This window comes from Cyprinus carpio, chromosome A4, assembly GCF_018340385.1.
Source record: "Cyprinus carpio isolate SPL01 chromosome A4, ASM1834038v1, whole genome shotgun sequence".
Classification (NCBI taxonomy): domain Eukaryota; kingdom Metazoa; phylum Chordata; class Actinopteri; order Cypriniformes; family Cyprinidae; genus Cyprinus; species Cyprinus carpio.
The window spans coordinates 9,728,030-9,748,580 of record NC_056575.1 but is presented as its reverse complement, the minus strand read 5'-3'; the positions used below and the strand labels follow the sequence as shown (position 1 = coordinate 9,748,580).

At 37.9% G+C, this 20,551-nt stretch overlaps 1 protein-coding gene across 1 annotated transcript in view; it reads left to right on the top strand.

The window, feature by feature from the left end:
* The first annotated feature begins 1,157 nt into the window (after positions 1–1,157).
* The window catches only part of LOC109057221 (plexin-B2-like), a 37,895-nt gene continuing 18,501 nt past the window's right edge, over positions 1,158–20,551 (top strand). The window contains 5 exon segments of the mRNA XM_042739984.1: positions 1,158–1,234; positions 1,321–1,535; positions 18,590–19,707; positions 19,795–19,983; positions 20,263–20,391. Coding sequence (XP_042595918.1) covers positions 1,173–1,234; positions 1,321–1,535; positions 18,590–19,707; positions 19,795–19,983; positions 20,263–20,391 — 1,713 coding nt within the window. The 5' untranslated portion in view covers positions 1,158–1,172.

Here is a 20,551-nt window from a genome sequence, read left to right as displayed (position 1 = left end):
GATTTCCTTGAGATCCTGAGCTAAGCTTTATAGTTTCTGATCTGAGTTTAGCCTCCAGACCTGTATTTGACTCTCAAGCCGATCCTGCATCATAGTTCGATTTAAAGCTTTAAGGGCACCAAACGGAGGGAGAGCATCAACATCTCGTCATGCATGGCAGGGGTAATTTGACCCAGAGGAGCTGACAGAAAGATTGGAAGGAGAGCGAAGGAGAGTGAGGTGAATAAGTGAAGGGGGATGAACGGGTAAATGAATTAGAGCTGGGTTCTGTCTAAGCATTTGCTCGCTAAAACACATTCACAACCTTAGTAATCTTTGATCCTAGTGAATTTGCCACAACAAATATACCAGTTTTCATCCTCTCATTTAAAATTAAAATGTACAATTTGTTACACATTGGTGTTTATTTAGCAAGCATCACCCAAAACCTTTAGTATTAAACTTCAATATGAAATTTATCCTGCACTGTTTTGCTACAGACATGAGTCATACTTCAAATATATGGCATGCTGAGGCCATATTTAGGGGAAAAAATATTAACTTGAGGCCATGGCAAGTTTCACATTCACACTAAGGATGATAACTATAACCACAAAGTTTTAATAATCACTTCAATTCTGTGAGAATATGGAAGTCCAGAACACAACTATAATGATAACGACACAGAGGAGCAATATCGTTAGAAAAATCTCTTTCCAGCTGGTGTACGATAAAAACCTTGACAGCCAATCATCTGCTTGATTTGAGATTCTGAAAAAGGCTTGAGCATTTAAAGCAGCAGATGACATAATTGCAACGTGCAAAAAATCACTATTAAAAGCTACTTAGCAACACCCTTGAATCAAAGGAGTGAGTTTTGCACCGGTGGGCACTATTTATTTTATTCCAAAATGTCTTATTTTGCTGATTTTGCTAATGTATGATATTCTTACATACCATATGACTTTTCTAAGTAAACAGCCTCTTGTCCGTCTATAACTAGGTTGATAAAAGAAAGGACTGAGGTTAGAGGTCGTGAGAGCGAGCTTCTGAAAGGAAATCCGCAGGCCTCCGCTGGCTGTTTTGACACTGACTTTGGCCTCCGAATGAGGTTTTAATTGACTTGTAACATTTTTCCCTGCTTGTTGAGGGTTTTTTTCTTCTGACTTGAGGTCACATCAGGTCTTGGCATTATGACAAGTGCTTCTCTGCTTGCTTCTTCCCTTTTTCCTCTGTCTTTGACAGACACAGACAGGTATGACACGTAACGATTCTGTTGACCTTTCACTATGTCACTTGGTATTTTGATAATAATACGATTGTATTCCCTCACTGTGACAGTGTCTTTCTGGAAGCTCCTGAGAAACAATTAGCTGTCAGATGCAGTGAGACTGGCCATGTCCTATGCCGCCCGCTGAGGAGTTTCAGCTCAGAGTATCGATTCTCCTTCCTCAACCATCCTCTTCCTCCTGCTATCTCAGCCCTGCATCTTCCCTCCTCCGTTCTTTCCACTGGATGCAAAGATAAAACTACAGAAGGGAGGACAAATCTCTCTGGTACATTCTCTTATTTTGTCTCACTTTCTCTGGAATGATATATTATTTCTTTAGAAATGGTTATCTTTGCCTGGAAAAGAGAGTGCAATTCGTGCACTTTGTCAGATATATTAAAAGAAAAAAGTTATGAGAGCAGAACCAGAGGAAGACGGATCCTTTTGCTTACTCGACAGAAGTACAGTTATTTCACTAGTCATCATTTCCGGGGCTTTGACAGATGTCTGAGTGCTCGACTGCAAGCTGTCATTGAAGCAAAACGGGAAACTGCAAATACAAAGTAGTTCTGAAATTCATATCAATTTTTCACTTCAACTTTTCACTTAGATTGTTGTATTATATTATATTATATTATATTATATTATATTATATTATATATGCATGCATTTATTTTCATTGCTGATGAGATCACAGGCCAGATTTCTTTGCAATTGAAACTTGCGAACTGTGTTTGCGTGCATGTTTGGAGGCAGACCAATATGCACACATACTGATTATAGTTATTGTACACTAATGGAGATCGTTACCACCACCAGTCTGAACTCTTTTCTCTCTCTTTTTTCTAAGTTGTTTCTGCATTATTCCCCATAAGCTGAATTGGTTTCTGAACAGCCTATTAAGAAATTATCAGAGCATTGCAGCCAGAACAGAATCCCACGCAGCCAGTACAGAGCTCCAGGCAGCTTGAAAATGCCCTGCTTTCTAATATCTGTTGTAAGGATCAGCAGCAGGGTATTTAGACCATGAAGTATGCAATTGTGACTCTCAAACTAGCTCTTTCTCATTATCTATAGCCTATCTGGGTCAAACTTACTCAAATATTTGAAATCTGAACCTTCAGACTTTTTTTTTTGTCCTGTCTGTTTACATGTTTGATGCTTATTCTGGGTTCTGTATACATCAGAAGGTCGCAATTACCAGCTTCCTGTTTGAAGTTGTGCAATAGAATGGCACTTGAAATTACATAGAATTCCATGATGGAAACTAATGGAATCATAAATTGATTTAGATGTGGTTATGTGCATTTAAGCAAACATGGCAGCACTCAGGCAGCTAAAAATTCAATTTTAAGCAGATTTAAAAAACACCAAAAAGTAAAAGTTAATACATTTAAATCTTATTTAGAAAATATATTGAAACACTGGTATCCAAAAAAAAGCTTTAAATGAATATTCCCTTTTGTTAATTGTACACCCGCTGAGCAAGTGCTAGCATTGCCATTTTGTTTCTTTACACATCTGCCATGTGTTGTACAAATGAATGTTATGTGGTAGATATCAAATAGGAGTATTGCATATCCTATTTGAATGGAACACTGCATTATTCCTTCCATTCATTGGGGAATTTGAAAAGAATGTGTATTGTAATACAGATTAGAGATTTTCTCCTTGCCTCATCACATGAGCTAGCATTAGCGATTAGCCTACTCACACCATCTTAAGCCGTACAATAGCTCAAATGAAAATAACCACTTGCATTTTACAGTTACAGCTAAATGCAGCAGATATTATTACTGATTTAATATGGCGTGTGGGTACTGGCCAGCTCTGTGGAGATGTGTGTGGTTATGTTATTGAAGAGAAAAGCTGGCATGGGGAATTTTACTTGGTTTTGCTGTCTAAATCACGTTGACTCATCCACACTTGGGAAGTTAAAGCTGATTTTTCTTCTTTCTGCTTAGTAGTGTGTGAAAGGGAAATGCTAGAAAAACCAGGTCATACCAGCCTAAGGTGGTCAAGCTAGGCAAATAGTGCAAGCTGTGTTTTGGAATATTGTTAAATTTGGGTTGCATTTCATGAACCCTTTGTTGTAAAACTAGTTTCTTCTTAGAGTAGATATTGAAGTCATAAGTTTTGTGCAGATGTGAACTGTCATTGAGAGTTATTTTGATCACAAAACAATTTTCAACTGCCAAATCTAGCAAAAAATCATTTCAAATAGTGGCTCATTTAATGAATTAGTTTCTCATCAAAAATGCACAATAAATGTTAACAAATACAAAACAGGTCGGTATTTAACCCACTGCCATTGTTATCACACTTTATGCAAACCAAACTAAAGCAAAAAAACCCAAACAAAACAAAAAACCCTGTCGAACTTATACACACATTTTATTTTATTTATTTGATTAATTATAAATAAAATATCATATATTAATAATAAAAAAACAGGTAATACTAAAAGGTGGTCAAGCTCGTTAAACTGTGAAAGCTTTTAATAATTTATATAATATAATATATTAAAATGTCCTATATTTTGTAAGGTTTTCTCTTACTCTGTTATACTCTGTTTCTTTGTGCAAATTCTCTGCATGTTTGTGACACATTATATATTACAGTTTGATGTTTTTAATTATGTTGATGTTTCCTCATGAACTAACACACAACATTCTCTCATATACACATACAAACACACACACACAAAACATAATGCATCTCTGCATTCCTCTTCCAAACATGTCAGTTACTCTCATTGTGTAATCCATCCTGCTGACTGAACAGGTTCTTCTCCAAACTATTCATGCTTGTGAATCATAAATTAAGAAATTTCATCTCATACAAGCGTCTGCTTATCTTGCTCAAGTATAAAATGAGTGTGTTAGGAGCGTATTTTTTAATTCCTAGACTCCCTGGCCACTCAACCCCACAATGTTATAAAAAAGAAAAAAGTTCTGGCACTTCTAAGCAACACTCAGTCTTTTTTCAAGCTAAAAACTTAAAAAAAAAAAAAACTCTCCATCTAAATCAGTCGCACTATTTCAAACATTCACAAAAACACCCACATAACGGTCACTGTGTGCACAACCACTTTTCTATAAATGACTTTCTCTTGAATAATCAGAACAAAGCCCTTAAAGCTACATGCATCGACCTGCTATTACCACAAAAACAGTCTCCTGCTGGTGATTATATGAGTATGAACGAATGAAATGCCCTTTCTAATTTCAGTTTTTGTTGTTCCTCTTACAACAATCCAGAGGAACACTGGAAGGCATAAAAGATGCGTGAGAGACACACAAAAGAAAAGCTACAGACACATAGTCTGGAAGACTCAATGCACGATGGACAGATAGACAGAGAACAAGGGCATATTGGGGGATTGAAAAGAGCAATGTGCTCTCTGGATGATGAAATGTGTGTGTCATCCTGAAAGTGTGTGTGTGTGTGTGCATTGTGAAACAGTAGCATGGGTTTCTGGGAATGAATCGTGTGTGTGTGTGTGTGTGTGTGTGTGTATGTGTGCGTGTGCGTGTGTGCGCGTGTGTTTGGTTTTGGTTGTATTGTTTTGAATGGGATATGTGTACGTGCGTTTGTGGACTTTCAGCTCTTTTGTCTTGGAATTTTCATTTTCATGGGAACTATGCTTAAGGCATTAAGATTAATTTTATCAGAATATACTCACCCTCAAGTTGTTTCAAACCTATATGAGTTTCTTTCTTCTGTTGAGCACAAAAGAAGATATTTTGAATACTGTTCGTAAACTAAACAGTTGACGGTAGCCATTGAAGTCGATGGCTACCGTCAACTTATGGTGTCTTAAACAATGATCAATGATAAGTCAGGTCCAAAAAGCTAAACAAGACCTGTGCTAACTGAAAGAAAACAAGTTAATAAAAAGATTGAATTCAATATTTGGTAATAATAGCTTAATGATAGCTTAATAATCAGCAATTTTTTGTAGGCTGGTCACTTTTGACTGGGAACACAACAGATGAAACAAGGTGGGGGGTTTGGGGGGGTGCTTGAGGTTTAGGGGGAGGAAAAAGTCCTCAGTATAAAAGCAAAAGATGTCAATAGAAATCTCCCTGATAGAAAAAGTGTTTCTGTAGTAAATATGGGGATTGCATAAGAAAGTGCTATCACTAACGAAAAATTCTGGTCTGTCTACTGTCTGCTGGATAAAATATTGCCAGCACTGCAACACACATACACACACATACACACAGGTACGCACAAGGGGCTTTGGAAAGGCTCTTAATGCTGTGGTGGATGTGCTCGTGGGTGGTTTTTGCTGGTGCAATTATGAACCACTTCAAAATCAGAATCAGCGCTCTGAGTGTGTAGAGCTGACTGATTAAGGTGTGTGAGGGTCAGCGTTTGCCTACATGGAGGGGAACAAATATCCCCACAAGGATAGTATAACCTGAATTTGCCTACATGGAGGGGTGAGAGTTTTAAAGTTTAGGGGTAGAGATAAGAAAATATCATTCATATTGCGCTATACAAAACCAGAGAAATGCCACAGCTTGGCCCCACAAGGATAGTATAACCTGAAATCAGCAAACAGTAAATATTTTAATTATAATGTACAAATTCAACAAGAGTTCAGTGAGAGTTAAATTTAGGGGTAGGAGATAAATTTTTTTTTTTTAATGTTAAAATTATACATTCATTGATTTATAATTTATAATTGTTTTTGTATATTTTTTACACTAAGTGATGGAAAACTATGGCATACACTTGCAGATCATGTTTATAATTTTTCAATCCTTTCTAACTGATGCACCCAAGATGATCATAAGTCATTCTTGCAATTTCAACAAATCCACATTTATATTAACCAGCTAGATACATTAACTTGGTGACATATTTAAATCACCATAATTCACAATGGCACATTTAATGCATCATAGAATTCCAGATTTTTAAGCTTGCAAGTCATAAAAATGCACATGCACAGGATCATTGTGCGTAAGATGGACAGAAACAGGTCCATCAGCTGTCTCAAAACCTTCTCACGGTGGCCCCAGTCCATCAGATCATCCTTATTATTGAGCCTTGTTGTTTGGGAGGTTAATTTTGACATATTTACAATGGATTCTCCATTGTTACATGACACTCACTTGTCTAACTATAAACACTCACCTCACTTATAGTAATATATTGCAGTCAATAGAAAGCAGACAGATCTTCTTGAACTGAAAATGCTCAGGGTGTGCAATCAGACTGGAGTATCAAGGTTTAGTTGGGAACGGCGATGTGTTCCAGAGAGTGAGATCTGACCACCATACTTCTTATTAGTAGGATTTCCTGTATAAAGCCCCTTTGGCATTAAATGGGTCATACAGTGGGTTAGCCCTAGAGGATTTGTGAAGTATTAATGGCTGCACCGTTGGTTATTGGAATTTATTCACTATGGAAATTATGTTGGCTTTTTAAGCCCTCTGTAATGAGTGTAGTGGCATGTTCTACTGTCCAAGTACAAGAACTATGCATATGATGGCTAAGGTCCATTTATGAGGGCTAGGCCGAATAATTTGCCCTTTGAACATGTTATCTAAACCTCCATAATCCACAGAGTCCACCTGATCACCAGAAGTAAATCATTTTTGTATTTATTTTTTTATTTAACTTGGTTTGTTTTTCTTTTTAGTTTTATTTTTTTCCAGGATAGAAATATATATATATATATTTAATTATTATTATTATTTACTAATTATGTATAGATATTATGTCAAATGCATGTTGCTTGATTGCAGCAATGTTTTGTATCTTTTTAACTATGCAATATTATATATAAAAAAAAACCTGTAGATAAATGCATGTAATCATGGCAAATAAGATGCACTGCATATTGATGAATTGAAACACATTGTCTTTATTTTACTTCAAATTAACAAAATATTACACTGTATAAAAAGATTTTTCAAAGTTGTAAATACAGTTATAAATGAAAAAGATTATTAGTAGTATTAGTAGTCTTTCTGCTTAAAAATGTCATGTTTAATTCCATGTTACTTGCCATTCCTTTGTTGTTTATTTTTTGTTTTATTTGCTATTTATTTGTGGGTGTTGTTTGTTTATATTTATTTTTTTTTTTTGTTTATGTAGTTTTTAAGTATGTTTAGTAAAGGCAGATGTCAGGTTTCATCACTGTCACAGGTGGAACTACTACTTTTCTGAATCAACTGAGTAAAGACTATCAACCAATGTGTATAATGTCAAAATATCCACTGCTTATTTGACCTGCCCAGTATGACATTGTATCACTAGTCAGCGATTTTACAAATAAATTCAGCTCTGGGCAAATTGAATTGACCCCAATGTGATCTTTCTGACAGATTTCTATTGTATTATTTGCTCCCCAAAACCCTCTTTAGCAGTAATAATCACTTTCTCTCTCTCTCTCTCTCTCTCTCTCTCTCTCTCTCTCTCTCTCTCTCTCTCTCTCTCTCTCTCTCTCGCTCTCTTTTTCTCTTTAGCAGTAATAATATCTTTGTTTATTTTTTTTTCTCTCTATCTCTTTGTAAATTTATTTGATTTTTGCCACAATCCTGTGCAAAAGAGAGACTTTTCTGTGGAAAGACTCTGGGAGTCACACCTAATAAGGTGTGTGTGCGTGTGTGTTGGCCTGCGGCATTGGAGTCTTGGCTAATTAAACCCCAGTGTAATTTATTAATACAATGTGTTCTGGATGGAGCTGCCAGTTGTGTGTTTAAGTGAGAGCAATTAGGAAACCTATCAAGTGGAAAAGATACGTTATCTCTGCAGTAAACTCCATAGCTGGAGGGAAAACAGGGAGAGAGAGGAATGGAGAAGGAGGGATAGATAACAGAGAAAGCTTTTCCTTGCTTCACCGCCTCCAAGAAAACTTTGCCCCCTAAACTAGTCAACAAACTCTTCCTCCACATTTTTAACTACTTAACTGCAAGATTACACCATATCATTCTACTGTCAGTGATAGTTTATGAAGATTCTTTGCTGTATGCTTGACTTCATGCACCTGCATATGTTTTTTTTCAAGTGAAGTCAATGGGGACCAAAACAACATTCAAGTTATATATCTATATAATTATAATCAAATTAATTTCAAAATAAGTGTATTATTATTATTTATTTATTTATTTTTGTAAGTTGACTTATCTAGAGTTTTTGGCCCCTCAACTTAAAACCATATGAACAATATCACTTGTGAAAAAACCCTGAAAACTTTTCACCACAGTCATACTTTGTACTTTATTCAAAGTTTTAAATAAATCTATTCTAATAGAAAATGCTATTTCAACCTTTCCACCTAATTTCATGTTTAATTTGACGTTATTTTCCATTTCTTTGTAATTATTTGTGAAATTTACTTGCAATTTGTGAGGGGCAATTTTTTTTTAAAGTACATTTTGGTTTGAAATGACATTAGTGTGAGTAAATCATTTTTGGGTTAACTCTCCCTTTAAATAGAAAGGACCAGGACCGTCCAAATACTTTTTTGCCATGTAGTAATTCCTTTGTTTATTCACCCATCTGTTCATTCATTTTGCTTCTCTTCCTCCATCTAAATGCTTGTGTTTGCTCTTCTAGCTGGTAAGCGAAGCCAAGTTTGCAGGCTAGTAGTCTGGAATGTGGATCGCTGTGTTATTTTACACTCCCATCAGGGGCACGATCCCACCAGCGGACACACACACAAAGACGGCCTTGTTGTGGTGGTGCCGAGTCGTACTTGGCTTCCTCTGTCTCTAATTGTCTCACTCTCTCTTCCTTTCCAGCAGTCTCTCTCTGAGTCTTTTGTTAACATGCTAGCACACGCGCACAATGGCTCACAGCTAGCACTAAGTGGGAACCATCTACCCTAGCATTACTTCAAGGGCACTCTGAAGCGAACGGTTCTTTAGTATTCAATTTTGTTGTATTATCACGGACCTGCCAAATAAAAGTACTTAAAGTGGTGTTGAGTACAGCTGCGCGCATTGTAAACTATTCGTATTCACGTCGAGGGTTCATTTGGGCGAACTTGAGGCACACAGGGGTGCGAACACAATCCCTTAACTTTGTGTGTGCGTGTGCATATTCGAGGTAATGGCTCGGGGGATCCTCTCTGTATTCTTAGCTTGTTGAAGGCACTGAAGTGGAGAGAATTATAGATTCGGCACAATGAGCAGTCAAATTTAATCAACATGCCTGCTGTTCTCCATGAGCCACTGGGAGAGATGACACAGCTCCACGCCACTGTCTGTGTGTGTCTGTGCGCATACGTGCATGCCATGAGTTTGTTTCTGTCTAGCAGACTGCAAAGGAACCAAACTTGTCAACATTTGTTAGTGTTTGAGTTTTTCAGGTGTGAGTGGAATTGTGGATGAGTCGCCCCGGAGCATAGGTTGGTTTTCATTTAGGAAAATGATCAAGCCAGTGCTGCAATTTAGAACAGTCCAAATTTAGTCAAATCTGATGCTATTACTTTCTTTCTTAATGCATTCCTAATGTTCCCCAATAAATGTCTGGACATTTTTAGGCAAGGGGTTTCTGAATTTGGTGATGCCAAAGATGCACAAATAATATCCCATTGCAAGGGACCCCTTTTCTAAATACGATGGAAGCTATTCACACAATTTTAAACATCATAAACACTCATGCAAATACTTTTTTCTGTATACAACCCTTTTTTTTAGTTATTTACCTACAGTATAGTGGTTAATGAATCAAAAGTCTTGCACATTCACTGGAAAGCGCTTACTTCTATATGAAAAAAATAAGGATATACTCATGTAGAATACCCATGTATACTCTGAGAAAAATGTGTGATATTATTAGTGTGATACTAATGTCAATAAAAATGTTATTATTATAGTAGCTTTATAAACCACATGAGTTGACCAAACATGAGTTGCTTTAATGGCCCCACAAACCCCAGCTATGGCATATACATATACATAAACATATACATATATATGTATGTGTGTGTGTGTATACGTTTATGTATATGTGTGTGTATATGTATATATATATATATATATATATATATATATATATATATATATATATATATATATATATATATATATATATATATATATATATATATATATATATATATATATTTGTATACTGTACATACCCCATAGCTGGGGTTTATAGCTGTCGACCCCCCAGCACATTTGCTGTTCCATCAAAGTTGCACCTAACTAAAGTCATATGTGCGACCCCGAGCCCCATTCCAGTGGTTATTTTCAATTAGTCAGTAAAATATTTCTAAAATGTCTAGAATGCAGCGTGAATGCCTAAATATCTCTGTCATTTTTGGAAATGAATGGGGATGGGCTGATATACCAGGACATTAATGAACTCTGTCCTTAACAAGAGACATTTATTTTACATTAGCATAACAGAGACTCTCTATCCTCATGGCTCCGTTGATCCTATGATCTTCCAACATGCACGTCACGCTCGCGCAACATGCACACTCCACTTTGATCTCTGTCCATGTAACAGCAGTTGATGTGTTGCTGACAAATTGCATCAAAATTGTTTTTGAGGAGATTTATGAAACTAAACTGCATTTGGGCATTCTGCGCTCGAACCTGGCTTATGAAAGCCTGGGCTATGTGTTTCACTCACTTTCATCTCCCATTCACTCTCTCTCTCTGCGGCTGACAGCTGTAGAATGGAGTGATTATCTGCAGCACCAGTGATTGAGCGCAAAAAACCAGGAGCGTGAGAGGGAAAGACAGCAAGAGGCAGAGATTGTGATAGAGATGTTTTAGGAACTCTAATGAGGAAGAGGGTAAATTCAGCAGCTTCATAAAGGCACAAATACAGACAGTCTAGTGGAGAGGGTGAAATGCTCTTTATCTGTTTGTTTGTCCCCTTCATCCTCCTGGTGACCACAAGAGCCCTGAACTAGTTCATATCCAGCCAGAGTAATTACCTTAACCTTTGCACTCGTCTCTCACTTGATTGGGACCAGCTGGGCAGTGAACACACTCTCCTTCGCTCTCTCTTCATCCCTCACACACACACACACACACACACACACACACACACACACACACACACACACACACACACACACACACACACACACACACACACACACACACACACATACGCATGTTAGACAAGGGCATTCTTGCTATTAACCTCAATTTGTAAGTGCCTCAGTGCAGCTTTACTCAGTCATAAACACTTTAATTGTCCATCCTGCATCTCTGTCCCGAGTCCCCTTCATTTTCCAGTCAAACACAAAACACTTTAAAGGGATATGAGATGTATATTTAAACTATATATATTTAAAACTTATTGATTTTAGTCTGATGATCACTAGTGACTGTATTAACATTACTATCTTAATTGTGTTCAAATTATCTTTTATGGGACTTAAAAATAATACATATATCTATCTGTAAAATTGGTAATGTCAGGATGCTAATGGGAGAAAACTAATTCTTTTATTTAAATATATATATATATATTTTTGTTTAATTTTTTGAGCATGACCTTATTATTATTATTGATTGTGAAATTGAATGGGCATCATACTGGGATCCAAAATGACACAAAAGTGCAATATATGTTTTATAAAAAATAATATGTAAACTACATTTCATGTCTCCTGAAGTCATATGTTAGATTTCTCTGAAGAAGGAATTAAAATGGAAGCTTTTCATTTAATTTTCATTAAATTCAGGTCAGTGACAAAGTAATGGAGTGCATTAAAACTGGCATTCTGATACTTTTGGTTAAGATGATATGTTGTACCCTTTTAAACTATAATTGTGACACAATACAGTCTTGTTGACTTCACAGACACGTGCCAATGAAGGCCACGTAAGTCCACTTTGAATGTGCCATTTGGGACAGAGCCAAAGTGAGAGGCAAAAGAGACTGGGATAGTTTAAAGCTCTCCCTTTTACATATTCAAAGAGCTGTTTCAATACTGGCCTGATTTTACCTGTACATGTCCAACCACTCGTGGTCCCTCTGATCCCAGCCTTAATTAGTCTGTCCGTCTCACCCGTCAATCATTCTGAGCCGTCCATGGAGACTGTCATTGAAAAGCAAAGGCAGGGGCAGCCATGACAGGAGGGCAGAACCTGGCATCCTATTCTGCATTACCAAACAGCAAGTTTTAAAGGTGAAGTGTGTAATTTCCATCCTAAGAGTGTCACCAAACGGAATCGCTAAAATAATGGCTGTTTTCAATCCAACTAGGTCTATAATGCCTGGAGAAATCTATCTGCATTGCACTGGTTAGCATGTGGAGTTTTAAGAGGTCCAAAACATCTACTAGAGTAAAGAATAGGGCTGTATGATGTAGGGAAAAAAGCTGAAATTGTGATATTTAGTATTTGTGTGCTGCATATTGCAATATGAAAAATATGAAAAAAAAAAAACTCAAGATGACTCAAATAGCTATATTTGAATATAATCATTCTAGAGTGATATGGGGGGGGGAGTTGTTGAGGAATGCATCTGCATAGAAAAATTACATTTCAAGTAGAAAAAAGACTTTGACAACAACATTGTTTTAAGGCTGAATGATAAAAGGATTAATAAAAATATTAACAGTATAGTAAAATATAAAAAGGACAATGTAGTAACATCCATCTACCAGTAGGGAATAACTGAACCATGCTAACCAAACAAACCATGACATTTTGTTTGAGGCAGTTTTCCCAGACGAACCCCGATCTGCCATCAGCAAACTAACAGCATGAGATGGGCTGATGTTGCTTTATTGAGTAAATCCTCCAACAAACAGCCATGTTTTGATAGCACTGCAGAACTACATTTTGTACACTTTTCAGATTAGCCAATGAATAGGTTAATTAAAGGTACATATTAAGCTGTGACAGGAGAAGGGAGAAATGTGTAAAATATGAGGGAATATTGTAAATGATGCATGGGTTAGCTGAACATGACTGTGGAGAGAGTAAGTAAACAAGCTGCTACGGAGGGTCAAACAAAGTTTGTATGCGAGAGGGGAAGTCTGAGAGGGAGTTTCAGAGAAGATGTGGGGTTTACTGTGAACTGTCGGCAGAGAAATTTCAGTGTAATGCCCCGCGGTCAGAGAAGTGCTGGTTCAGCATTTGTCTGCTTGTGTACTGAGCTACCGGTCATGTTTCTTAACACAGAGAGAAGGAATAACAGACTGGTGCTGCTGATCCGAACTGCAATACACACTCCCACTCACAACATGAGCATCAAATGCAGGTCTCTTTTCCTCCTCTCCTGTTCATACTTCAGCTGCATTGCGAGTTCATTTAGGGGCAGCTCAGGTTGAGATAGCCCTAGAGCAGGGCTCTAGACTAAGTAAAAAAATTGTTTTTACTTTTTTTAGGTTCTTGTTTTCAGGACAGAAAAAAAATGATACTACATTTTTTAAGGTCAATTTTCAACCACATCGCATTTAACACCGCAGTTTTACAAGTTCCCTTTTAAAAAAAAAAAAAAAAAAATCGCTGTCCATATAGGCAATATTGACTTTTAAATGATTAACTAACAATCTGGTCAACATAAAGTTCTTTATTTGAAGCACAATTCTACAAGAAATGTAACTTACTGAAAAAGTGTTGGTGCTTCACTGAGCTGAAATTTAAACTTAAAACATCTCAAGATAAATGAGATAAAAAGAAAATCTAAATTAAGTGTTTAAAGGGCTTCAAATTGAATATCTCAAGGCTCAATGTCTTATGGACTATCCTCCATTGCAGTCACATGCCACTCGGATGGCCAACTCCTGTAGTATGGCCTTTTTGATCTTTAGCCATGGCTAAACCAGCTGGCCACACTCTCTCCAGCATCAAAATCTTCCAGACTTGGCCCCTCTACACTGATTCTTATCAGATTCTCCACTGTGTCTGAATGAAGGGATGCTCTAGTGTCTGATCTGAACAGCTAAACAGTCCCTAAACAGCTTATACTACTGTTTCAGCTATTAAAATAGTTCAGTTTTTGTATGTAATAGCAAAGTGATTATATTTCCTTCTCAGTGGAGCCACATGTAGGCAGGATGTTCTGGCAATGTGTGCTTGTTTGTGTATGACGGTAGACAAAACGGTACTGAGTGTGCCACTGTCCATAAGTTTGTGTGATATTCTGGGACCTTAAGTTTGCCAGTAACAAAAAAAAATTGATTGACTGCCAACATAGCTCGCCATTTTGGATTGAGAATCCAGAATTCGGGGTTACCAAAAATAAGGCTGAAATTCCCCTCCATGATTTCACGATCATTGTGCACGCCAAGCTGTGCAGCACATAGACCGAGTTTTGCTGCCTCCTTGACCTGATCCTCCATGAGAGCAACCAAGGGGGACACAATCACAATTATCGCCTCGCTGGACTTTGGCCTCCACAGTTTCTCGCTGACAATCGGTAACATTTGATAAATTAAACTTTTCCCAAAACCTTCAGGAGTAGGGCCACAACATCCCCGCCAATCAAAATGTGAAACAAACACTATTCTTGTTTAGGCTTAAGTTGGCAAATGCCGGGAATATTCTCCACAACAGAGCGAATAGCATCCCGTGTCTCCATGTCCGCTGTCGTTTTCGATTTCCCTAACCTAAACTACAATCTTAAATTTGGCGCTTAGCGTCTATGTCACAGCTCTCAGCCCGCCCTCTATTCATTGTTTGGACAGCTGGTGCGGAGCTGGAGAAAATCTGGGAGCTGGTTTGCTATCTCAGACTGAGTACAGAAGCGAACTGAAATTAAGTATGAAGTCTGACCTAGTCAGGCTAATAGAACAGTGGTCCCAATCCTGGTCCTGGAGAAACCCCAACACTGCACATTTTAGATGTCTCCCTATTCAAACACACTTGATTCAACTCATCAGCTCATTAGTGAAGACTCCAAGACCCCAAATGTGTGTCAGATAAGAGAGACACCAAAAACGTGCACTGTTGGGGGTTCTCCAGGACCAGGATTGGGAACCACTGTCATAGAAGAACCATTTTGGGTTCCCCAAGGAACGTTTAATTTAACAGTTCTTAAAAGAACTATGGTGAAGGACATTTAAAGAACATCTAAAGAACCTTTTTGTGCAGTGGAATGGTTCCATGGATGTTAAAGGTTCTTCATGGAACCAATATTATGAAAAAATTTGTTATTTTTCCTTTTTTTCTTTTGTCTATACAATGACAATCCGTGGAGTCCAGAGTTGGTTCAAAGGGTGTTTTTTTTTTTTCTTCAAGAATTGCACTCTCTTATGAACATTCTTTTGAACTTTTTATCCTAAGAACTTTTATTCTTTTCTTAAAAACAGTTGTTTTTGAACAACAGGAAAGCCTGCCTTAGCAAGCACTATCAATGACTAATGTTTGTGTGTGTTAACATGCAACTCAAGCAGTGTGTCATCTTTTGTGATCACATGACTTGCTTAGTCCGAGCCGTGTGGCGCACACAGCACAAATATCAAGTCTGTACTGAGAGACTGGCATTATTGTTCCTGTTAATAATTTGGTCTTGTGTTTGGGGGTGGGGGGTGGGGTTTGTCAGTCTAAATATTCATAATAAAACTTTCCTTCCTGTCAAAACCTTTCCTTCCTGTCACTTTTTTTCTAAAACCGTACAGTCCAGACAAATCCCCCATGCGCTATGAATCAGCAGCAAAGACCGCCTCCTGTTAACAGTTAACACTAGACTCTCTCACACATATACACATGCAAAATGTAACACACTCCCCCCACAGTAATCAATAATCTCATTGCCTTGCACGACAGAGCTCTGAGAGACACTAAGTGAAAAAAAAAAAGCCTGTCACTTCTGCCCTGCCTCATATCGTGTCTCTGGAGCCCCGTCATTAAAGCCAATAAGAGCTGTAATATCCACTAAACTCTTAGCATGAATTCTTTATGAGCTCTGGGCCCAGGATCATGGTGTCTGAGAGACTCCTGCCATTCGATTTGCAGTGAAAGTATTTGCTCTGGCAATCTAAACATTACAGTCAGTTTTGTGGAAGTCAACTCCAGAGGATTGTGTCCACCAGGGGCACCTGCAGAATTTCTTCCGAGGGTATGCACAGAGTTTTTTTTTTTTTTTTTTTAAATAAGGACCAAGTGGCCAGCGGCAGACAGTGAGTTGATCATAGCCTATGTTTGATCAATTTAGCCTTCTCAAATCATCATGACTTGCCTAAAATAAAATCTATAGATATAAAACAGTTCAAGCATATCACAGTGTTGGTTTAAATGTTTAACCTATATAAATGTGCCCTGTTAGATGCATATCCAATCATTTGCGCGGAGAGTGGAAGCTGAAGCATGCTCTGCAGGACATGAAGGCGCCAGTGCAATCACTCACATTTTTTTTCTAACAGTGGAAACAACTTAAAATACGCAGTCATTTTTGCTCATAAATGTAAGAGTAATACATCATTCTACACTGTAAAGGGTCTACTTTTATTTGTGTGCACACAATATCAACAAAACGTTGTGCTTTTATAAAATAAAAAAAACAAACACTTTCTGCCGTCTCGGGCTTGAATAGGAGCACTTCACAATGATGAACCTAAACTCAGCAAATTGCCTCACAGGCATGATAAAATTATATAGAAAGCTTTAAATTACTACTTTAAAATAAAATCATTCAAATCAAAAATAGAAATAATTGTATAACTATTATATTTATATTTATATATTTTTTTTATTTATATTATATATTTATTATATTATATATTTTTGTTTTGATGTGTTTTGTGTAACTTATTTTTTTATGTGTTTGTTGTTAAGTTTTTTTTAATTTTTTTTTATAATCCATGCAGCAAATGCTTTAAAAACAGCTTTTAAAAAATTACTTTATTGCTACCAGATGCTTTTAAAGTACTTTTCACTATATATTTTAAGGGTAGCTTGAATGTAAAACATTGTCATTAATTCATTGTATTCCCATTTGTAACATAGATTACAAATTAATTGTTGTAGGCTAACAGGATCTCATGAAAGTGCGTATAGCACGATTTTTGGTTTCTATTTGGCGTAATATTTGTATGCAGAAATTGATTTTGGCATGCAAAAGACTGATAAATTCATAAATAATGGCATGGCTGGTTCAGTCGACAGAAATACAGGACACGCAGGCCTATGATAACTGCTGAAATGTTTGCAGGGCAAATCTCAGGACAGTCTGAGCGTTCATGGTACGCCTGCAGGCGCCACTGGTCACAACGTTTATGCACATAAGTTTGAGTTCCTGTGGAATTCTGGGGAGTGATGGAATGGTCAGGAATTTTGAGTAAATATGGTTAGTATTAATCACCCCAGCTACTTTTGCTTACTTTTGTAAGCTGAAACATGTAAACATCTAAAATTAGCTCAAGAAGGTTCATATAAGGAACGACTTAGATCCTCCTGTCTAACAAAATAACTTTGCATGGCATGCTGGTTATTATAGAGGTTGTTTACAGGAAGGAGGACAGGATTGTTTGGCCCACCTGCTGAGGTTGTACCCATAATTCATTGAGCCACCTTCTGTTATGCTGGAATCAGGCCGCCCTGTGATTGCTTTGATGAGCGCTTGACTTCCGCCCCAGTGTTTTTAGGACCAACTGAAGTGCTGAGGGGATGGATGAAAAGGAAAAATGAAAGGAGTGCAGGGGTGGAGGACAAGCCTCTTTAGAAATGCTTTGCTTGTATCGGGCATGTCAAATCACACAGCCATCTGCAACCCCTTTGAGGGAAATGTTGAGAGGCCTGATCGATTTTTCTTTTAACTTAGTCTATGTTGGTAGCACTTTTGACTAGTGCTTACTTCACTATAGTATAATGATGCATATCAAAGAAATTCTCCAGCATCCAAAAAAATGTCAGTCTTCAAGTGTGAATTTATTAGTGCTGCCTGCTAAGACAAGCATGTCTGTTGGGTCAATGACAAATAAGTTAACAAAAATGAAAATCTTTTATTAATTTAGTTTAAAACTCGTGTTCCAAGTTCTTAGAAATGTCATCTTTGTATTCATGTTTGATTCATGTACTTTTGAAAAAGTTTTTTTTTTTTTGTGTTTTTATTTTTTCTGTGTTGGTGGCACTATGTGACTTTTTGCAGACAAAGGTTTTTCTTATATTAATGTATTTTTTTTGACAAAACTGTTTCTCTTCTTTTTCCCCTAAAAATAATAATAAAAAAAACATTATGCCAGACTCATTATAATAAGACAATTGTATCACCCTGACATTTCTGACTTTATGCCCTTCCAAAATATCAAAATGTATTTTAAATCAGAAATTAAATACATGCTCACTATATGAGATGTGTAATTCAAGTCATCATATGTATGAATTGCACCGGCATGTAATTTGGTCGCTGGCCTCATATGTGATATGTGTCTTGTTTTCTTTCTCTCTTTTCAAGAGATGGCGTGGAGGGCCCTGGCAGTTTTTTCACTGCTGCTGTGTTTTGGCTCATCTTGCTGTGATGATTCTTTCACATCTGATACCATCATCAACAATGTCGTTCAGGACCCTCAAACTGGCCGAATTTACCTGGGTGCCATAAATCATATCTATCAGCTGAACTATGACTTGCAGAAGGAGAGCAGTGCTGTAACAGGCCCTAGGCAGGACAACCCACAATGCACTCCACCAATCACTGCACAGTGCACTGATGCAAAGGATATGGACAACATCAACAAACTCCTACTGGTTAACTCCGCCAACGGCACTTTGATTGTTTGTGGAAGCCTTTTCAGGGGTATCTGTTCTTTGGTAAACCTCAACAGCGTGGACAAATCGGTGTACTACAGTGACATTAAAGGCGAGAAGACGTATGTAGCCAGCACAGAGGAGTCTGTTACCGTAGTGGGAGTAATTTCTTATTTTATAGATGCTTCTACTAATGCAAACCTCAGTGTGTTTCTAGTGGGGAAGGGGTATGGTAGCTCGGACAGTTCGAAACTCATCAGCACCCGATTGCTGCAGGAGCACGGAGAAATGGATATCTTTGAGAACATGGTTGAAGCTTCCACTGTGCAAGCTAGTCCTTTCGTCCAGCGTTACCTCCACGACTTTCGCCTTGCTTTCAAAGATGACCGCTACATCTACTTCTTGTTCTCGCGTACTCCGGGCACCAGTGACAGCAGGAAGATCACATTTATAGCACGCCTGTGTGAGAAAGACCCTCATTATTATTCTTACACCGAACTTCAGCTCAACTGCTCTGTCAGCACTGAACAACAGAAGAGCACATACAACAAGGTCCAAGCAGCATATCTGGCCAAACCAGGAGAAGTTTTGGCAGGGAAAATCATCCCTTCGAATCCTAATGATAAGGTTCTGTTTGCGGTGTTCAGCGCGGATGAGGATGGTGGCCATTCTGCCTTGTGCATGTACCCGCTCAGCAGCATTAATGCCAGGCTTGAGGAGGTGATTGAGTCCTGCTACATAGGAGAAATTCTGGAGGACAAGAAACCAAAGACTGTTTATTCACCCTACGTCTCCAAGGCCGAGGCCATCTGCGGGACCCAGAGAACTGTGAGATGTTGTGTTTCTTCCACTCTGTTCCATGTTGTATGGTGTTTTGTGACCCTTCTGAAAGTTGTATGTCTTTTTGCCCAACAGAAGGAGATGTTGAAGGACTATAAATGTGGCGCAGACTTTCTGCCGTCTCCACTTGCCAGTAAACCTGAGTACGCACTGGCTGTCAATCCCATCCTCACCCGAAATGACATGCTGACAGCTGTGGCTGTGGCGGTGGAGAACGAGCACACTGTGGCATTTTTGGGAACTAGTGGAGCAGATGTCTTAAAGGTGAGTCCCATTCCAGGGTCTGGTTTCTCTCCCAGCTCTTGTGGTTTGACTGCTTTGGTGGTCTGGATTAGTGGGTAACAATATGGGCTGGTAACCAAAAGGTTGTTGGTTCAAACCCAAGAATGGTTGATTTATGAGCTACAACCACTTGAGAAATGCACTTAATCCTAGGACTTGCTCTAGTTGTATTGCCCCGTAATACTGTGTTTACTTGTAAGTCGCTTTGGATAAAAGCATTTGCCAAATGAATGAATGAATGAATGAACTTTCTGCTTACAGGTGCATCTTGACCCCAGCCACCCTTACCTTTATAACAAGATTCCAGGGGAACGCACAGATGGTGGCGTGAACAAAAACCTATTTTTTAATTCAACTTTAGATATCTTGTACATCACCACTGGCAGAAAGGTTTGTTTATGAACACATCCACAACTCTTATATCACATTAAGTCAACAGAGATCATCCACTGGTTTTAATAATGTAGGCTTGCCAATCTTGAAGGAAAGTTTTATGAAGTGGTACAGAAAGCAAACAGTATAGAGATATCTTGAAATATCACATGTGACA